Below are 17,502 nucleotides of genomic sequence, written 5' to 3' on the forward strand. Positions count from 1 at the left end.
CCTCATAACTTGGCTTGGAAAGTTAGTTTCAAATAAAGAAAGTAATAAATTAATTTTTAAATAATGTCTTGGACTAGCGAGTTCTATCAGGTCCTATTTTATGGGTTACTTACTGTTGAGACCTAATTATTGAGTCTGTTCCTACTATCTTGTTGCTTGTATTTATTTATGGTAGTGGGTTCAATCAGCTTTGAAAAGCTTTCTTTCATGTAGACACTTGTATTTTTGTAATGGCCTTCTATGGAGTAGAGTCATCATTAGTTCAGCAAAGTAAAACAGTGATGCAGATATGCCATGAAATACTAAAAAGTGTAGACTCCTGGAATACGTCGTTAGCTATCTTTTTAGAAAAAACAGAGCATGTGTAATGTCAGGGAGGCAAAGAGAAAGCATTTCTTGGAAGTGATCATGGGCAGCCGTGTTCTTTTGACATGCCTAAAATAGGTTAAAACCCACATACAGTTTACGTACTAAAAGTCTAAAATAATTGTCTTTCTTGGGACATACCCCTTGTAAATGTATAGGTTTCTCCTGAGCAGTAGAAGCCCAGGGAGAAAATGAGTGTGTTCCACCCCATGCCAGCCACTGTCCGTATCTCTGTGTACAGGTTGGCTGTAAGGGGAAGGCATTGCTGGCTGTGCATCCAGTGGGTAGTGAGAAGGAGTGCCTGAGTGAAGAGTCTCTTCTGGAGCCCAGCGCACCGTGCAGACTGACTTGAGTATTTTTCCTGGAAAGCCAGATGGGATCTGGCTGGTCTGTGCTGAGCCAAAGCCAATAAACTCTTGCTGGCCTCATGCTGATCTGTGGGTAGCTATGGATGTGTACCAGTACTTAGCTCTTCAGGCCTGCAAGCTCAAGGATCAGGCTTCATGAGTTAACTTAGTGATGCTGAACTTCCCTTGGGTGCAAAAGTGCTCAAGAAGGCATTGCATTAATTGTGTGTTGTGCCAGTGTGTCCTCTTGGACCTCTGTTCAGCACCACACAGGGGGCTTGGTGTGTCCCAAGACTGTGTGGGTGTAAAACTGAGAATAGACTAGAGCAGGGTAATCCATTTGTAATGCCTATTATTTTCTAAAATTGTAGCACCTATTATTTTCTCAGCTTACAGTACCTGTAGAGACCCCAATGAGGATGACTGTCTGCCCCCTCTAGTATGTTAACCCTTTTTGTTGAGACTAGTTTTACTGTGTTATTGCATTTTTTAAGATATATTGCACCAATGTTTGGAATGTGAGAGACTCCTGAGATGTGGTTAAATGCTGGAACAAGCTGCCCAGAAAGGGTGTTGGAATCTGTGTCCTTGGAGGTGTTCAGGACTCAGCTGGATGGGACCTTGGAGCAGTCTGATCTCATTAGCCCTGCTTTGAGCTGGGGGTTAGAGTAGGTGACTTCTGAATGTCCTTTCATAAGTTACTCTGGTTCTGTGGTATTTTTAGCTCTTATTCCTCAAAGTTCCACCAGAGTGAAAAGTATCTCTCCCCTTTGGGGGTTTGCATATGGATGGTTATAGGTTCACATACTGAGTATTTTTCTAACCAAGAAATCTAAAGGGTTCGACACTTAATACTGTGTTAATTTAATGTGCAGTAGTGGTAGCATTATCTGCTGCATTTCCTTTAACACTTTTTTAATGCCATAACAGCTGAAATGTCACCAAAGTGTTGCATAGTGGAAAACAGCATGATAAAGGATAAACCAGTCTAATTTTCTCTTCTATAAATGTATTTGAAATGTCTCCTAAATCAGAACTGTCTCTGATTTAATTAGCTGGGCCTCCCATAAGTCAGCATTACTCTTGCTGGAATAGCTAGGTGCAGCTTGAGATGTATGAAGTGGAACTCTTGCGAAAAGTAGCCCTATTTAGAGGGAAAAATTATTGTTCCCAAAGCAGCCAGACTATTTAGTGAAAAATGTGCTGGATGGTAGGAGAGGCAGAAATGTCCCAGATTCCCACTAGCTGTATGCAAAACTTTAGTACATTAGGTGATGGCACAGAGAGGATGGTATGAAGAATGGCACCTGGAATGGTGTTCCCTTAGAATCTTGGCTGGTGCCTCTTTAGAGGGTGTGACTGGTGAGCCACAGGCAAGTGTGTTCATGTGTGGCTCCTCTGGTCTTGGAAGATACTCAATGGAATAGCTGAGACTTTTGGAGAGGAAAAACTAAGGAAGAGAAGGAAATACATTACACAAGATATTGCTGAAGTGGAATGATGTGGGAGAACTGAGTGATTTTGAATACCAGGAGAAAAGATAGGAAAATGTGTTAAAGGGAAGAAGAGGCAGTAACCTCAATGGAGAACAGAGTTGAGGCAAATGAGATAGACAGGCATGTTTAAGACCTTCAGGAACCTACTTACAGAAAGTAGACTGTTTTAGATGTCATCTTACAGTTAAATAGCACATGCAGTAAGGAATTGACTGTGTAAGTAGGTATTTAGTGTGTTCCTCTATTTACAGTTGACTTGGCAAGCAGCTGTTACCACTCTGGCTAGTGGGTCTAGTGATCTGGCTGCTATATGGGGAGTATGCGTGCATTCATATATGTAGGGGCGGGGATATATATATATATATATATATACACACACACACACATATTCCTTTTTTTATTATACTTTTCCAAACTACTTAATTTGCTGGAAAACGAGTACAGCTGGAATTAGCAATGATCTGCAGGTATCATTGCAGAGTTAAATTGATGTTATGACTTTGGATGGACACTGCTGAAAATGTTTGAATGACCTAAAAATAACCGCATGTAGCACAAGAGACATTGTATGTGAACTGATACTTCTTCATGAGTCATTTCCTGCTGAAAGTGGTGCACAGAGCTAACTGCTAGAGGGGCTGTATGTATGTGATTATATATAGATGAAGTGCAGCCGTGCTTTTTTCCAGGGTTCTTTATGTAACTCTGTTGGTTCAGAGTGTGAGTGTGGTGATCAGTAGTCTGCCTATAAACAATTCTCAGATTTAGATATTGGCTATTGGAAATTGTAATGGTTGTCTGGGGTTTTACTCTGTGATATATATTCTCTTGAGGTTGACTATGAGAATATGTGGCCTACTTTAAAAACTCCTTGAGCAGAGGAACAGTTTGCTGCTCTCAATTGTGTTTTAATATGTAATATTTTAATAATTATTTGAATTAAGAAGATAACCAAAATGAAGCAAACTACAAGATGGATAGATGTCTCACAAACATAGCTTGTGTGCAGCTACGATGTGCCTTCTTCAGTTTGTAGTCTGTCTTGACCACTGAAAACTACTGATAACAGAGAAACGTAATGAATTACTGAAGGTATCAGTGTTGACGATTTCACTGCTGGCTTTATTTTATCACCTAGGTCATGAGGTTTATGCACAGTTGGAAATCACTGTATCTCACTGGCCAAATCTTCAGCTGGTTTCTGGCCTAACATTTGTTCATCTCTTTGTATTTGAAGGCATGCAATGCAAAAATCTGCTGTGAATTGAGAATCAGTTCTGGGATAGGAGTCATGTGATAGTTGTTTTGTTAATGTTTGTGGAAGAATAGTATAAGGATCATGTTTTTAAATAGTAAAAAATATATGTATTGGAACTTTTGGGAAGGTTTCACCTAGCAAAAGGATTTTAATTTTAAAAAACTAATATCCCAAGTCGTAGGCACAGTCTGACTCAAACTTGAACTATGAAACGGAGGATTCAGTTTTCATCTTGACAGATACTTTTTAGTTGCCTTCTGTACTGTGTTTGTAATGACAGAATTCTGACTTCCTTTTTTTATAGGCTCAGATTATTCCTCAGTGGGATGGTTACCTGGTACTGAATCCCTGTGGCAGAGCACAACGATTTCATCAGGCAGTCAAAGCAATCCTGTCAGAAGACACAGTATAGCTTCCGACAGCGGGGACACTGGGATTGGTACCTCCTGTTCTGACAGTGTGGAAGGTGAGTTGGCACTCTTAAGTTTTGTCTGTTTCTGAGAAAACAATCCAAAATGTTTTGAAGGTATGTTTCCCAAAAGAATCAAAGCTACTGAGCACATGCAGGTTTTTTTTTTACTTGCTGGACCAAGTAATTGTTTCGGTGAGGTTTGATTAATTTAGTTCTGCATGAGTTGTGTGCATTAACTTGCATCTCTGCCACAAAGCTGGTACTTGTGTTACATCTCTTGATAATTGCAGTAACAAGAAGTGCCAGATTTATGCAGGGAACTAATGTCCTGTACTACAGCACTTGATGAACAAGTGGTAAAAGCATAAAAACTTCTGAGGGAGTTTATGAAAGGACAGTACTTTCTGGTATTCATTGTGTGTGTCACATTGTGTGTGTCAGCAAAGAAAGCTTCTCATTGGGGCTGGGAGGAAAATGGGGTGTGTTGTGTTATCATCTCTGCCTTCTGGTGGTAAGTAATTTAGGTTTCATTGCATGGCATTTGACACATAGTCCAAGGTCTTTGAGAAGAATAACAATATCTAAGGATTGTTAAAAATTAGTTTGGATTAAGTCATGATTACCCAAAGGTGTTCTTGTTAGGGAGGGGTGCAGCCTCTAAGGTTCCATTACATTCCATTACTGGAATTAAGCCTGAATGAGACAGAAATTAGACCATAAGAAGACTTGAGGTTTTCTTCTTGAATAACCTTATTTCCCAGTAAGATTTTCAAGAGAGATAATGACAGCAGGACTGTGATATACTTTTCTCCACCATCTTTCTATATGTGATAAATTGTTCAAAAGGATAGCTGAGATGAGGAAGAACAGGAAGAATTACAAGAAATGAGGTAAGGAATGCTGAATCAATGTAAGACAGAAGTCTCTGTGAGGGACTGAGCATTCCTGAGGAGAGGTCCAAATGCCTCAGTTAAGTATATCAGGCTCTTTGCTCATGAGAAAATCCTTTCCACCGTCTTTGTGTTGCATCTGTTGGTCGGAAAGGAACTCATAGCTTGCTTTCTGCTTATTTTCATTTCTAAACAGTTATTGGCTTTGGCAAAATAAAGGTTTTGCTCAGATATTCAAATTCTTGGGTGTAAAACTGAAATAGTAAATGGCTATTAATGCAGAAGCCTCACTGGTTTTTTTTTTATCTCCCAGGAGATGTAGGGGGAATAAAGCACTCTAATGCTTATGTGTATATATATAGCTTTACAATCACTCTCAGCCAAATGTTGCACAACAGTATTTTAAGACACAGCGTTTGGATTAAAAACATGCCCTCCCCTCCTCTGTTTTGAGGGCTTCTCCATTTGAGGGGTGAGATGAAGGAGAGGAAATGAAACAGCAGCTCCTCATCAGATGTTCTGTTCACCTCTTTAGGCGAGAGAATATCTGTTCAGGGCCAGGCGGGGGAAGTCTGTGTTGAGGGGAGAGTGAAACAAAGAGGGGAAAGTTGCCACAACAGGTAGTTCGTGAAGTTTGTCTCTGGCAATGCTTGACAATGGTCAGTTCTACTGTATCTTTTATGTTATCCATTTCCTGCCACCTTGTTTATCTTTTCTACTACTTAAAGTTTTTTCAGTGTTACAAATAAAGGAGGGAAACCTAACCGAAATGAAAATTAATGGAAGAAGCATGTGACAGGCTTGGAAATAGATTGTATACATATGTATGTTTTTAGTGGAAGGGGTTGTTGCCTATGATACCCAGTTGTCTGCATCTCTCAAGCTGCCCCCTCCCCACATCCACAAAAAGAAAAGAGTATCATTGTCATCTGTGAGGCTGCCAGGCCAGACTGGTAACTGCAGAGTTGATGCTGGCCATCTGCTGTCAGTGTGCTGCTTGGGAAGAAGCTCCTGGGGCTTTTTCAGAGCAATATTTTTTTCACAAGTCAGCAGATTATAACAGTTTTTAACAATGCTCAGAAAATGAGTTGTGGCCTTGCTATTTCCTTTATATTATGTCCACTAAAACTGAAAAACTTATTTTGAGAATTAGGATTAATATCTGCTTTAATTTGTGAGGTTGCAGGTGAATTTATTTGTATCGATGTGTAGTTATTAATAAATACAGTGGTGCAGGGAATGGAGCTCAGGTACATTTGAAATGTATCTTTACAGGTTTTCTTTCATGACATGTAAAATGTTCCTTCAAATCCATCCTCTTGTTCATACTTCGTTTTGGGAGCACTTGTTCTTTTTGGAAATGCGGAGTTTCAAGAATAGGGACAAGTATCTCTTGTGTTTGGCTCAAACCTACATGATTTGGAGGGGAGATGGGTTTTGACATAGATAAGAAAGAAACTTTTTATGTTAAAATGTATTAAGTTGGTTGTTTGTATATTATGTTGTGCAAAGGTAGGAAAATGAGGAAATGAAATAGCTAGTGGAGTTTCACTGTGGAAACTGTGCAACGTTGATGTGCACTGGGAAGCTGAGGAGAAACATTTATAAACCATAAATGTGGGGATATTAGTTTGGATGAAATAGATCTAAAACATTTAATTCAGCTCTTAATATAAAGGTATAAAGATATAAAGGTGTTTTATCTCTATGTAGACTACAGTTCATGTGTTTGGGGTTTTTTAGTTATTTATTTATTTGTTTCCTGTCAGTAAGTTGTTCTGGATTCAGATCAACTTTTGGGCAATACAGAAATAATTCTGCATTCTATACAGAGCATGAGGAAAAGATTTTGATACAGTCTTTTCCAGATTCTTTTCTTTATATACCTAACTCTGTTTGTAAGTCAACTGTGTTACTACTGTTTTCAACTTATCCTGTACAAGTCTGTGTGAATAGTTTACTCTGGGCATTGATTGCTGCTAAGTCTTCTGAAAGACCGCATGTCCTCTGTTAAGAGATATGATGGAAGTGAAACATTGAGCCTTGTGATTCTGTTGGAAAGTTCCTGCATTTCTGGTAGAGTAGGAGGATGAATCACGTGCAATAAAAGATTTTAGTTGATGGCCAACAGCTGGTCAACTATCAGTGAAGATTACCTGAATGGTCTTGTTCTTGTTTTCCTTCCCACTGTCAGCAGTGAAATTGGCAGACATAGCATTTGTGGCTTATGTTTATAGGGACAAAAGATAGCTCCCAACATCAGCTAACAGCTGTGCTGTGTGTAGGCCTTTAGATTTAGGTTGTCTCTTAAACTTCAGACTTTGACCGAAAGATTGTTGTTACTATTTCAGAACTAAAGCTAAAAGATGAAACAAGGTTAAGGGGAGGTGGGTGGCAGAAAAAAGCCTCTCTTGTAATGAAAAAGCGCAGGAAAAAAGTTCTGAAAACCTTCAGTTACGTGATCTTGTCTCTTTGTCTAATTTGGAAGTCTTTTAAATGGAAGCAGATTTTAGTAAACTTCTAAATAATGACTCTTCTGATTTTCTGTCTACTTTAAATGCATGGTCTAGATTAAAGTGCTTCTCTTACAGTTTACAGTCTGTTAGGAAAAAGGTGTGGAATACTGTTTGAAAATGTGAATGCATTCATGAAACGTGACGTTTCCTGTTCTTCATCAGCAATGATAGCATTTATACTTAGTTTTTAATAGCCATTGTGATACCTGTGTATAACCATTCTTTCAGTACCACTTACATAAGAAACATGAAGTCTATATTTTAAGTATTTTTGAGGCTGTTTTTATTTGGGTTACCTAATTAGAGAACCAGGGTCTTAAGGAAATTAAATGGGCTGTAAATCCCAGCAGAGCCCTTTCCCCTGTGCGCGTTCTGAGTTTTGCCTTTTGGACAGGAGGAGTAATAACTAGATATTGATGTGACAAGATACAGGGCCCATGGTTCTTGCAGGCCAAATATTTTCCTCCATCAGATAAACTTGTTGTGCAGTGAAAAGTTTCTTATAAAGCAGATCTTTCTCCCCTACTGTTAAATGCAATTCTTGATTTAACATTTCTGATTGCAAATTAATAGGCGTGAAAATTTATAGAATGTTGCTTTCCAGAAGAGAGAAACTGGATGCAGAGAATCAGAGTTATTACTTCTTCAGGACTTGATGTTCCGCTAGTTCAACTTTTTTTAAAAACTTTTTTAACAACCCCCTCCAACGACTTCTGTGGAATGCTTAGCTGACAGAATAGGAACTTGTTTTAATGTTATGAGACCCAGAGGAGTCTCTTGGCTTTCATTTTGAATGGAATATGTTATCTTTTTACGGGATTAAAAAAATCTAATTAGTTGAATTTAATTGTAGCATTTCTTGATACACCAGGGAACATGGTACAGCTGGCACCAAAGTTACTTGGTTTTGCTATTTCAAGCACTCTTTCTTCTAGCAGGTCCCAAGCATGGTATTCTAACACTTTTTTTTCCCATGAAAGAAAAAAAATAAAAATTAATAAATATAACTATTGAATATAGTGAAAGGCAGAACTGAATTTCAGGAAGCAAAATCTAGTTATGAAGTATCTTGGGGGGGGTCTTTTAGTTTAGCATGCTGCTAAGAGTGATGGGATTGGCAATGTATAGGTGGAACATGCAAAGTTTGTGCCATCAGTTATGGTGTCATAAAAGTGCAACAGCACTAGGATCGTAGATCTTGAGAGCTGACAGCTTTATGCTCTCTCTCTCTCTCTTGTGTTCTGTGATTTTGAAAGATGATGGATTTTCAGAGGAGTCCCAGTCTTAATTGAGTTGAGGTTAATCTCTATGCCCTTGGATCCTGGCAAGTATTGGCATATGTTTGGTAAAGTAGCTTGATTATTTGTAGGATAGAAAATAATTATTCTCAAGGCATTTTTCCTTGGTTTCCTTCCTCTCTGCTTGCCAAGTCTGACATTTGAAGCAGTATCCAGCCCTCTGAGTCAGCCTTATTGTGTTACTCAGATATTATCTATCCTGACAATCAGAAATGTGCACTTCACTTAAGGCTATATTAAACTTTAGTCCTTGCAGAAGTGGTTTTACCATCCCTTGCTAGAATGAAGTGTCTGTATAGCTGAGAGGAATATAAATATTAATGTTCAGAGCTTGGCTGTTTATCTTCTTTGGGGGTTTAGGATTTAAACAAAATTTAAACAAGGGTTATTTCAGATTCTAGTAACCTGTTTCCAGGATTTAAGGAATAGGAAAAAATTATGCTAATAAATTTCCTAAAATAAGACATGGAGAAGTTGCTTCAAACAACAGTGACATATTCCCTGTGTGAGCATGTGTACTCTGAATTTGAAATGGGCTGAAGGAAAACTAAAGGCACTTACTAGTTTCACATATGAATGCTCTGCAGAAAGAATTAGCTGCTGCTTTAACTTCATACTTTGCCTTCTTTTGTGATAGTTTCTCCGTTGGAATAAGCTTACAGTATGCACATGCTCACATGTCTCACATTAAAAAATAATAGCAGGGTTTTTTTCCAGCTAGTGGGAGTGTTCTGCCCAATGAACTCAGTGCATTTTGCCTTCAGCTAACATCAGTACTTCTTTTTCAGAAAGATGATTTCTGTTGTTCTAATCAGAAATAACTCAGGGAAAATAAGTCGTGCATACTTATGATTTAGCAGCATTCACCTGGTTACCGTGTATTTTGGAGCTCTGTCGCTGAGTTGTGTCAGAATGAATGTGATACAACAAAAGAAAGAAAGGAAAAACCCCCAAAACTTCAGGGTTGAGATAAAGGCAGTTTACTAGCAAAAGAAAAAGCAGACAAACATCAAGCACCACCAGCAGACCGATGTCCAGCCAGTCTCTGAGCAACAAATACTTTAGAAAAAAACCTACCCCTCAGTTTTATTGCTGAGCATGACATTGTATATTATGGAATCTCTTTGGTATTTCAGGTCAGCTGTCCCAGCTGTGTCCTCTCCCAACCTCTTGTGCACCCTCTCACTGGGATGGCAGAAGCTGTGATGCCGTGTGAGTGCCTTTCAGCAATAGCTGAGACACTGGTTTGTTACTAACACTGTTTTAGTCACCAGAGAAAAATACAGCACCACAGGGGCTGCTGTGAAGAAAACTGACTCTCGTCCAGCCAAACCCTCTACAATCTCTGCCCCTTATTCCATATCATTTACATCATGCTTAGATGAAATATCAGGTAGTTGTTTTTAATTAACTGTATTTTTGGAGTGTGATGGATATCTGGTATTTGATGAGAAAACAAGGAGCATCATACAATGATCTTGTCTATATTTAGGTTAATATCATGAGACCTAGACGTGCCAATCATTATACATCTTTGCTGAGAAATTCCAGGGAGGAATTCACACTGGAAACATTCTGTAGCTAGTCAATATTTAATGTATGCATTCAAGTAGCATTTACCGCCTTGTCTGAAAAAAAATCACAGGACTCATTTTTAGTCTTTTGCACTAAAGACAAAGTGGTGCACTTAGTGATAGGCCATAGTCATTTGGGATGCAGACAGCAAGTTGCTTGTAGCCTGCTCCTGAGGAAGAAAAGACCTGTTGCTGCTGCCTGGAGTTCTAGCCTGGGACTTGATGGAGGAGACTGGTTGTATCCCCCATAGAAAGGTTTGTAAACCTCTGGTTTTTAACAGTTTTACTAGACTATCTGTTCTTGGAAGGCTTATACCTCACTCTTAAGTCTTTATTCAACAGACATGTTTCTACCATAATGTATGCACAGATAAAACTTTTTCTGGTGTAAAGTCCAGTTAATGTGTTTAATGGCATCCTTTATTTTAGCCATGGTTTCAGTGTAGTGATGATAAATAATTTCTGTAAAAATGTTCTTTGAAGTAGAACATAAAAGCTTCCTGTTAGAGAACCTGTTTCAGGGCCTTGCATGTGTTTCTGTGAGGTTCTGAGGTCAGATGGACTGTTAGGTCGGTTTTGTCTGTATAAAGGCAGCAGCGAGAAAGAACAATGTGCAGAGGACACTTACAGGAAGCGTAGTTACTCCGTCTCACTTCCTTCATCTCTGACTTTCTTCAGGTTGGGGGAATTAAGTATGAGGAAGTGAAAAATGGGCAGCAAATGACGAAATAATTTGAATTGTGGGGACTGGTAATAGGAGGGGAAGGGGGAAAATCCTGCAAGAAAGCTGCCTGCTCACAGGCAGTTTGTTTGCAGTAACTTCACTTGAGTGAGGGTTGGTAACAACTGGCCTGTTTTCAGGCAGAATAGGTGCCAATTTGTTGCTTTTGGTATGCTAAATTTCTTGGGTAACAGTGACCGGTTTGTTTTTAAAGCAGTTACTATCGTTGTCACTGTGCTTTTTTTTCTTTTCACCATTTTACATGTTTCTTACCCAGTCAGATTTAGAAGGAAAACTGGTGTGGGCTTTTCCCAATGCAAACATGGTAAAAGAAATCTCTTGGTTTTTTTTATTTTCTTCCTTTTAAAGATCTGACAGATAAGCTTTCGGTATGACAATTGCGTTTGTGTCAGCTGCAGCCATGAAAGTCAGCATTGTAGAAGTGTAATCAGCTACACAGAGTCACTTCTTTGCCCCTGGAAGGGAGGGGCCTCTCATTCTACAGTGCGTCTTTTAAATGAGCACATGGCAAATTTTAATGTATGAAAACTGGGAATTGAGATGACAGTGGACTTGATCTATAGTTTTGATGTCATATTGAGCTATCAGCAGTCTTCCAGCTAATTGCAGAGGTGTTTTGTTTTAAATAAGTTAAAGCCTAAGAAGTGGAGGCCTTGTGTTCTCTTGCCACTGTAGGATGGTCACTAAAATGCAGCGGTGAGTAGCCTTTGGATTGCAGGGCGAGAGTGTGGACCTTTGTCTGTTTCTCCCGGTTTAATTTGAGAGGAACTCTTTCACCTCTGTAACTAAATAATAAAAGAGCAAAAGTGTCATGCTACAGATGAGACATCTGAATGAGCTGCCGTTGTAAGCCAGTTGCTAAGAAAACCTTTGGATGTGTCTCCATTAAAAAAGTACCTTTTTTTGCTTTGTGTCATGATGACTTGTGAATAATATGAAAGAAGTGATTAAACTTCAAAAGAGTCAGTTTTAAAATGGGGGGGTGTAATATTTTTTTTATTTGTGTAATAAGTCTTGGCTGCTAGTCTTCGAACTCCTTGGTTTTCTGCCTGTGATGCTCTTTTTATTTCACTTAAAATTGGACTGAAGTTAGATCTGTTTTGTCTGGATATAGATCCTGGACTTGCTTTTGTCCAGAATGACATTTACTTTAGAAGGCAGAAGTTGAGCCTCATCCTGTGGAAGGCAGAATATTGACTCCTGTGAACAGAATCTGTTGTCTACATTTGACTTTATTTTTTTTCCTCCTGTTGTTAATGGTGTGTTTTTATACAATCACCAAACAAAATCCCCAGCTCTTTACTGCGAAATCCTCCCATGTTCCCCACCCCCACAGTGTTTAAAAATCCTCTCATGAAGTGACCACATGGTGGCTTTGTGAAGGTTTGCTGGTTTATTTTAGTACCCTCTGTTGATAATAAACCTCGTAATTTATGCTCTTGCCTCTTGACTACTTTGAAATTGTTGAAGGACAACGGTTGCCATTAAAAATGATTTTTCCACTGTAATTTAATGTTTTTCTAGTGTAGTTATCATGCATAAACTTTTCAAACTATTATACCTTACTCTGCTTATAAAAATAAATACAACTGGGTAGTGAATAGCTTTTTACTGAATATTCAAGCTTTTCCTGCAGAAAAACACTTCTGAGGCATTCCTAGTAGGAAAGGTTAGTTGCATACATCTAAACAGTATTTTCTGTGTATGCGTGTATTGTTTTAAAAATGTCTATTAAGTAGCAAGATCAGAAAAAAAAATCAAAAGGCAGTTTAGGTGTCCAGTTAAGAATAAAATGATGTATGTTCTCAGAGGCAGAAAGATGATTGGCAGTAAAAAATGCAATGTGTTTTATTCCCTCTAATGCAAAACATGTCTCTGACACTGGTCCTCTGTGCAGCATTTTTTAAGTTCTTGTAATAACAGTGAAAACCAGAAAATATACAGGAGTAACTTCTCTAATTTTTGGGTCGATTTCTTCTTGTCTGGTATTGCTGTGATGTTCAGGAATTGCAGTCTCTTCTGTGCCCTGTTTTCTGTGCTGCTGTTCCTCCAGGCACTTAATCCTTGAACAGAAAAAATGGTGACAATAAAATATACTTGGAAGATGTTAGTAATGTGTTACATTTGTGGATTGCATAAACATAAATTAGCATCTCCCTCCTTGTTAGTTGTCCTTACATTACAATTTATGCCTTGTTGCTCAATGACTGGATGATATTTATTTATTTATTTATTTATTTATTTATTTATTTATTTATTTATTTATTTATTTATTTATTTATTTATTTATTTATTTATTTATTTATTTATCACAAGAGTAAAAAGAGGCATTGAACAGAAAGTTTATAAGGATGTTGCTAGCAAATTCAGTGGATTGCAGGAGAAACCCCACAAGCTTAGTGTCCCAGAAGAAATCACATTCCTGTTTTGAGATGACAACATACTGCCTGACAACAATATGACCCTGAAAAAAGGGGTTGGAAGTGGGTAAAAAATGTTGCTTTCATCCTACCAGCCCCTTTGGATAACCCGTTGCAATGCTACAGAAAGTCCTTGTGAAGACTTTTTCCCTAGTGTTCAGTCTGAACCTACCAAGCCACAATTTTTGTGTTGTTGGCCCTTATTTTATCTATTACTACCAAGAAAAGTGTGACCAATAAATTTAACCATTTGTCATTTATGTTCTTTTTTGCATGGGTGGGTTGGTTTTGGTTTGGTTTTGATTTTGTTTTGGTTGTTGTTGTTGTTTTCTTTTTCTTTCCTGGCCAAAACTGTGTACTAGTTCAGTATTAACTCCTGTAGTTTTTAACAAGTCTAAATATTATAGAAGAGAATTTAAATATATGTATATATTTTTGAAGTATCTTGCATTGAATGTGTTTGGGCTGCTATTCTTAAACATACAGGATGATTTTGTTCTTGATGTTGGTTTGTGAGTCTGAAGTCTGTATCCTGTGCATTTTTAAGTTGTATGAGCTGTGATAAACTCTTAGTGGCACATCCTTTTCCATCAGAGGTTAGCCTATCGCTGTCAAAAGCTAAAATATATATTTTATATTTTCAAAAATATGACAGTCTTTCTAGGCTGATTTAAACAATGGCATTTGTTGCATGAAGTGGCAAGAAGTTTTCGGTTTTCCTGTTATTAAATTTTACTGTAGGAGCACGTAGAGATTCTGGGCAGGATTATAGTTTATTGTTCTGTCTTATGTGCAAATTCTAGAGAAACAGATACTTTTTATCTGAGTGAGAGGTATTTTTGGATGAAGTTTTTCTTCAGAGAGATGATACAGTTAGAAATACTCATTTCTTTCCCATTGCATCAGCTGTCTGCATGCACTCATACTTTGCTGTTGAGAGTGATGGCAAGGTTTTAGTTTTAATTAGATCAGCTTGAAAAGTGAATTAAAAATATGTTCAGAGTGCACAGAAAGGGAGTGGGATTCACTGGGGCATCATAATGGAGAAAAATGCTTATGATGAAAAAAAATCCTTTGTGAAGAAAACACATGTCAGAGGGGTTGGAACTTGATGATCTTTAAGGTCCCTTTCAACCCAAACCATTCTCTGTTTCTGTGAAAGCAGTGCAACTTTTTGTGGAGGTTGCTTGCATATCTGTTGTCTCATAGCTTCTGAAAAGGTCTGAGAAGTGATTCATGGCTTCTGTAAAACTGGAAGCGAGCTGTCCCTGTGACATGTGGTCAGAACTGGATCTTACATTACTTTCTCCCTCCTTTCGACTCATGTCGGTATCACCACCTTCAATACTCCTTTTCAGCTCTCATTACTGGCCCATCTTCTCTCTCCTGAGGGAGTTCAGGGAGAAGAGAGGGTTGAAGTAGTCCCCAGAATAGGTATGCTTTCCACATTCAGACCTTTTCATGAAATCTCTCTCACCTTCGCCAGGTGTTCAGATGATCTTACTCGCTGATGCTGAGGGGATGTGACAGAGGACTTCAGTACAGGATGCCCAGCTGGATTAGCTTTGCATGACAGCTGCTCCAGCTTGTTACTTTTTTATTTGTTCAGTGTCAGTTCCTTAAAAAAAAGGAAAGTGGTAAAAGGTTGGTTCTGGTCAGACTTCCTGTTTTACAGTCTTTGTAATTTCTGATGTTCCTTATGGCTGAATTCTTGTAAAACGTGGGTCTTGGCTTGAAAAGAACAGTATGTGATATAAGTAAGAGAAGAAGCAGTCTTTGATTTATACTGTTGGGATTTCAGCTTCTAGAATGTCTTTATGAGATAGTACAGTAGTACTTTCTCTGTGTTTTTTTTTCTCTCCGTTTTCCTTTGTGAAATGAGGTCTAGAAATGTTGTGTTGTTTTTCTACACATTAAGATTAATGTCAGTAAGTGACATCATCAAACTCTTGTACGATAGGAAGATGTGGTATATATGCAGCCATAATGAGTGAATAACAAAAATCAAAGGGTTTGTGTTTACCCATGAGTGGAATTTAATTTTTTAATGGGAATTAAAATGTATGTATCCTTAATGGAAATTAGGATGGATTATTTTGTAAGAAGATAAAGAATGTGAAAAATTCAGAAGCTCTTAAGTACTTCTGAAGTTTTGGAATGAAATGGGACTTTGAAAGTAGGTAGGAATATTATGAATATATATGAATGTTTATTTTAGTTAGTACTGGCAGGTAGCATAGTCTAGTAGAATCAATAAAGCATGTGACTTACTGCCAAGAGTTCATGTTTATATGACTCTGGGAGTACTGTACTCCCATGGGAGTAGTATACCATTAATTTACTGTAAAAGTTAAAGTTAATTAGACTAGTGCTTATATGGATGGGTGTTATTCCAGCTTTTGGGAGGTAAATGTGGGACTTGATGGAGAGCATGATACATGTGGTGGTGTTTTATCAAACTTAAAGCATGGATTTTCTTTTTACCCTTTTCCTCTGAGACTTCCTGGTTTGTGAGGCTGGTTAAATCAGTGTATCTTTTTACATGTGCTTATTAACTGGCATTATATGCCTATTGTATGTGTGTATGAACTTGTGTGTATTTATGTTAAACAGTTACCATGCTTGTTTTTCCAGCGTCATTAATACTTTTGGCCTGTAAGAACTGAAAATATAAATTAAAATCTAAAAATAAGGTGTATTACAAAAATACAGGGTAAAAATATATTTGGAGTTTCTGTTAAGAAGTTGTTCTTGCATTCATGGTTTGTAATTGTTATTGATACAGTTGTTTCCACTGCTTCATTATTTCAGTATTCTAATTGTGTCTAATCTGCCTACAATGCTAGCCTAAGATGTGAATTTTGCAGTGGCTGATTAAAAAGTATTCTGTGGAATATGAGGCATGGTAGTTTTGATCATCAAAAATCTTATGTGTCAGCCTCTCTTGTGAAGCTGAGGTGCATCAATAACCTTACACCACTTGAGTGGGGATGTGAAGATCTGTGTGTAGCTTCTAAAATTGCTACCCTTTGCAGAGTTTCAGATTTCATCCTGGTGGCTTGGATGTGGGCTGAATGCCATTACAATTTGCTATGTTAGGGATTTACTGCTGCTATTAGGTAACCCTGAAGAACACATTAGATACCGCATTGCGTAAAATGCATGTCTTGTGTTTCTCTGGGGTGAAAGATGACTTCAATTATTAACATAATTAGACAAATTTAATTTTTTTTTTAATTTAAATACTTGCTGGTAAGTATATGATTCAGACTTTCTGAGCTAGTGGTTATGGAACTGACTTTATTTCAGAGCAAGAGAGCAGTTCCTGATAAGCTGTTTTCTCCCACACCAACTTTTATGATATACTTTGTCCCCTGCTTGTTTTAATCCAGAAGTAAGATCTGAAATTGAGCCTACCTTTTTAAGAGTTCATTTCTAATTTCTGGAACCTACTGTGCTAGAAATGCCTTAACTGAGGTGTTTCTGAGGCTGGAGAGCAGAGAAGAAATAGTTTTGGGGTTTTTTTGTTGTGTGGGTCATAGCACTGCTAATGTGCTTGGATACCATAGCGATGAGTACTATAAATATCCAAATGTGTGAGCCAACAACTGGAAATAAATTTGTAAACACTAAATCCTTTCCATTATCAAAGGCAGCAATTGAAACATTCCCTGCTCTCCCACCTCTTACTCTGTACTCTACTCTTACTGTGCGCATCAGAAAACAAAAGGAACATACAAACTCTGTCTTCCAGTATTCATGGGGAGCAAAGAGAAGTGATCACTAAACCCTTTGAAGAAAAGCATAACTCAGATTGTATGTGTTCAAGCTTGTTAGTTGTCTATAAACCCCTCTGCTGTTTCTATATTATCTAGGAGTTAGTGTTCAGAAGACTGGGTAGCAATACAGGTAGCAGCACTTCAAGTAACTGCAGTTCATATGTCATGAGATAAGCTCTATTTGAATGTGAAGGGCTCTGCTCAGTACTGCTGCCTATTCAGTGGGTACTCAGGAAGGAGTGTTGGCAGTGAACCAACATCCCATTCAGGTGCTAGATAAACCTTAGGTAAACCTTGGGAATTGAGATACCGAGCTGATTTTTTAGAATAATGGTGATCAACCCCCAGAACTTCACCAAGGAAGGATTTTTGTGTGTGTGTGTGTAGTGCCTTCTTTTTGATTT

At 38.0% G+C, this 17,502-nt stretch overlaps 1 protein-coding gene across 1 annotated transcript in view; it reads left to right on the plus strand.

The window, feature by feature from the left end:
* The first annotated feature begins 1,987 nt into the window (after positions 1 to 1,987).
* The window catches only part of CEP85L (centrosomal protein 85 like), a 94,254-nt gene continuing 78,739 nt past the window's right edge, over positions 1,988 to 17,502 (plus strand). The window contains exons 1-2 of the mRNA XM_029962740.1: positions 1,988 to 2,075; positions 3,772 to 3,933. Of these exons, the coding sequence (XP_029818600.1) occupies positions 1,988 to 2,075; positions 3,772 to 3,933 (250 nt within the window). The remainder of the gene's footprint in view (positions 2,076 to 3,771; positions 3,934 to 17,502) is intronic.

Source organism: Manacus vitellinus, unplaced genomic scaffold, assembly GCF_001715985.3.
Source record: "Manacus vitellinus isolate BGI_N305 unplaced genomic scaffold, ASM171598v3 scaffold_4_pilon, whole genome shotgun sequence".
NCBI classification, from domain to species: Eukaryota; Metazoa; Chordata; class Aves; order Passeriformes; family Pipridae; genus Manacus; species Manacus vitellinus.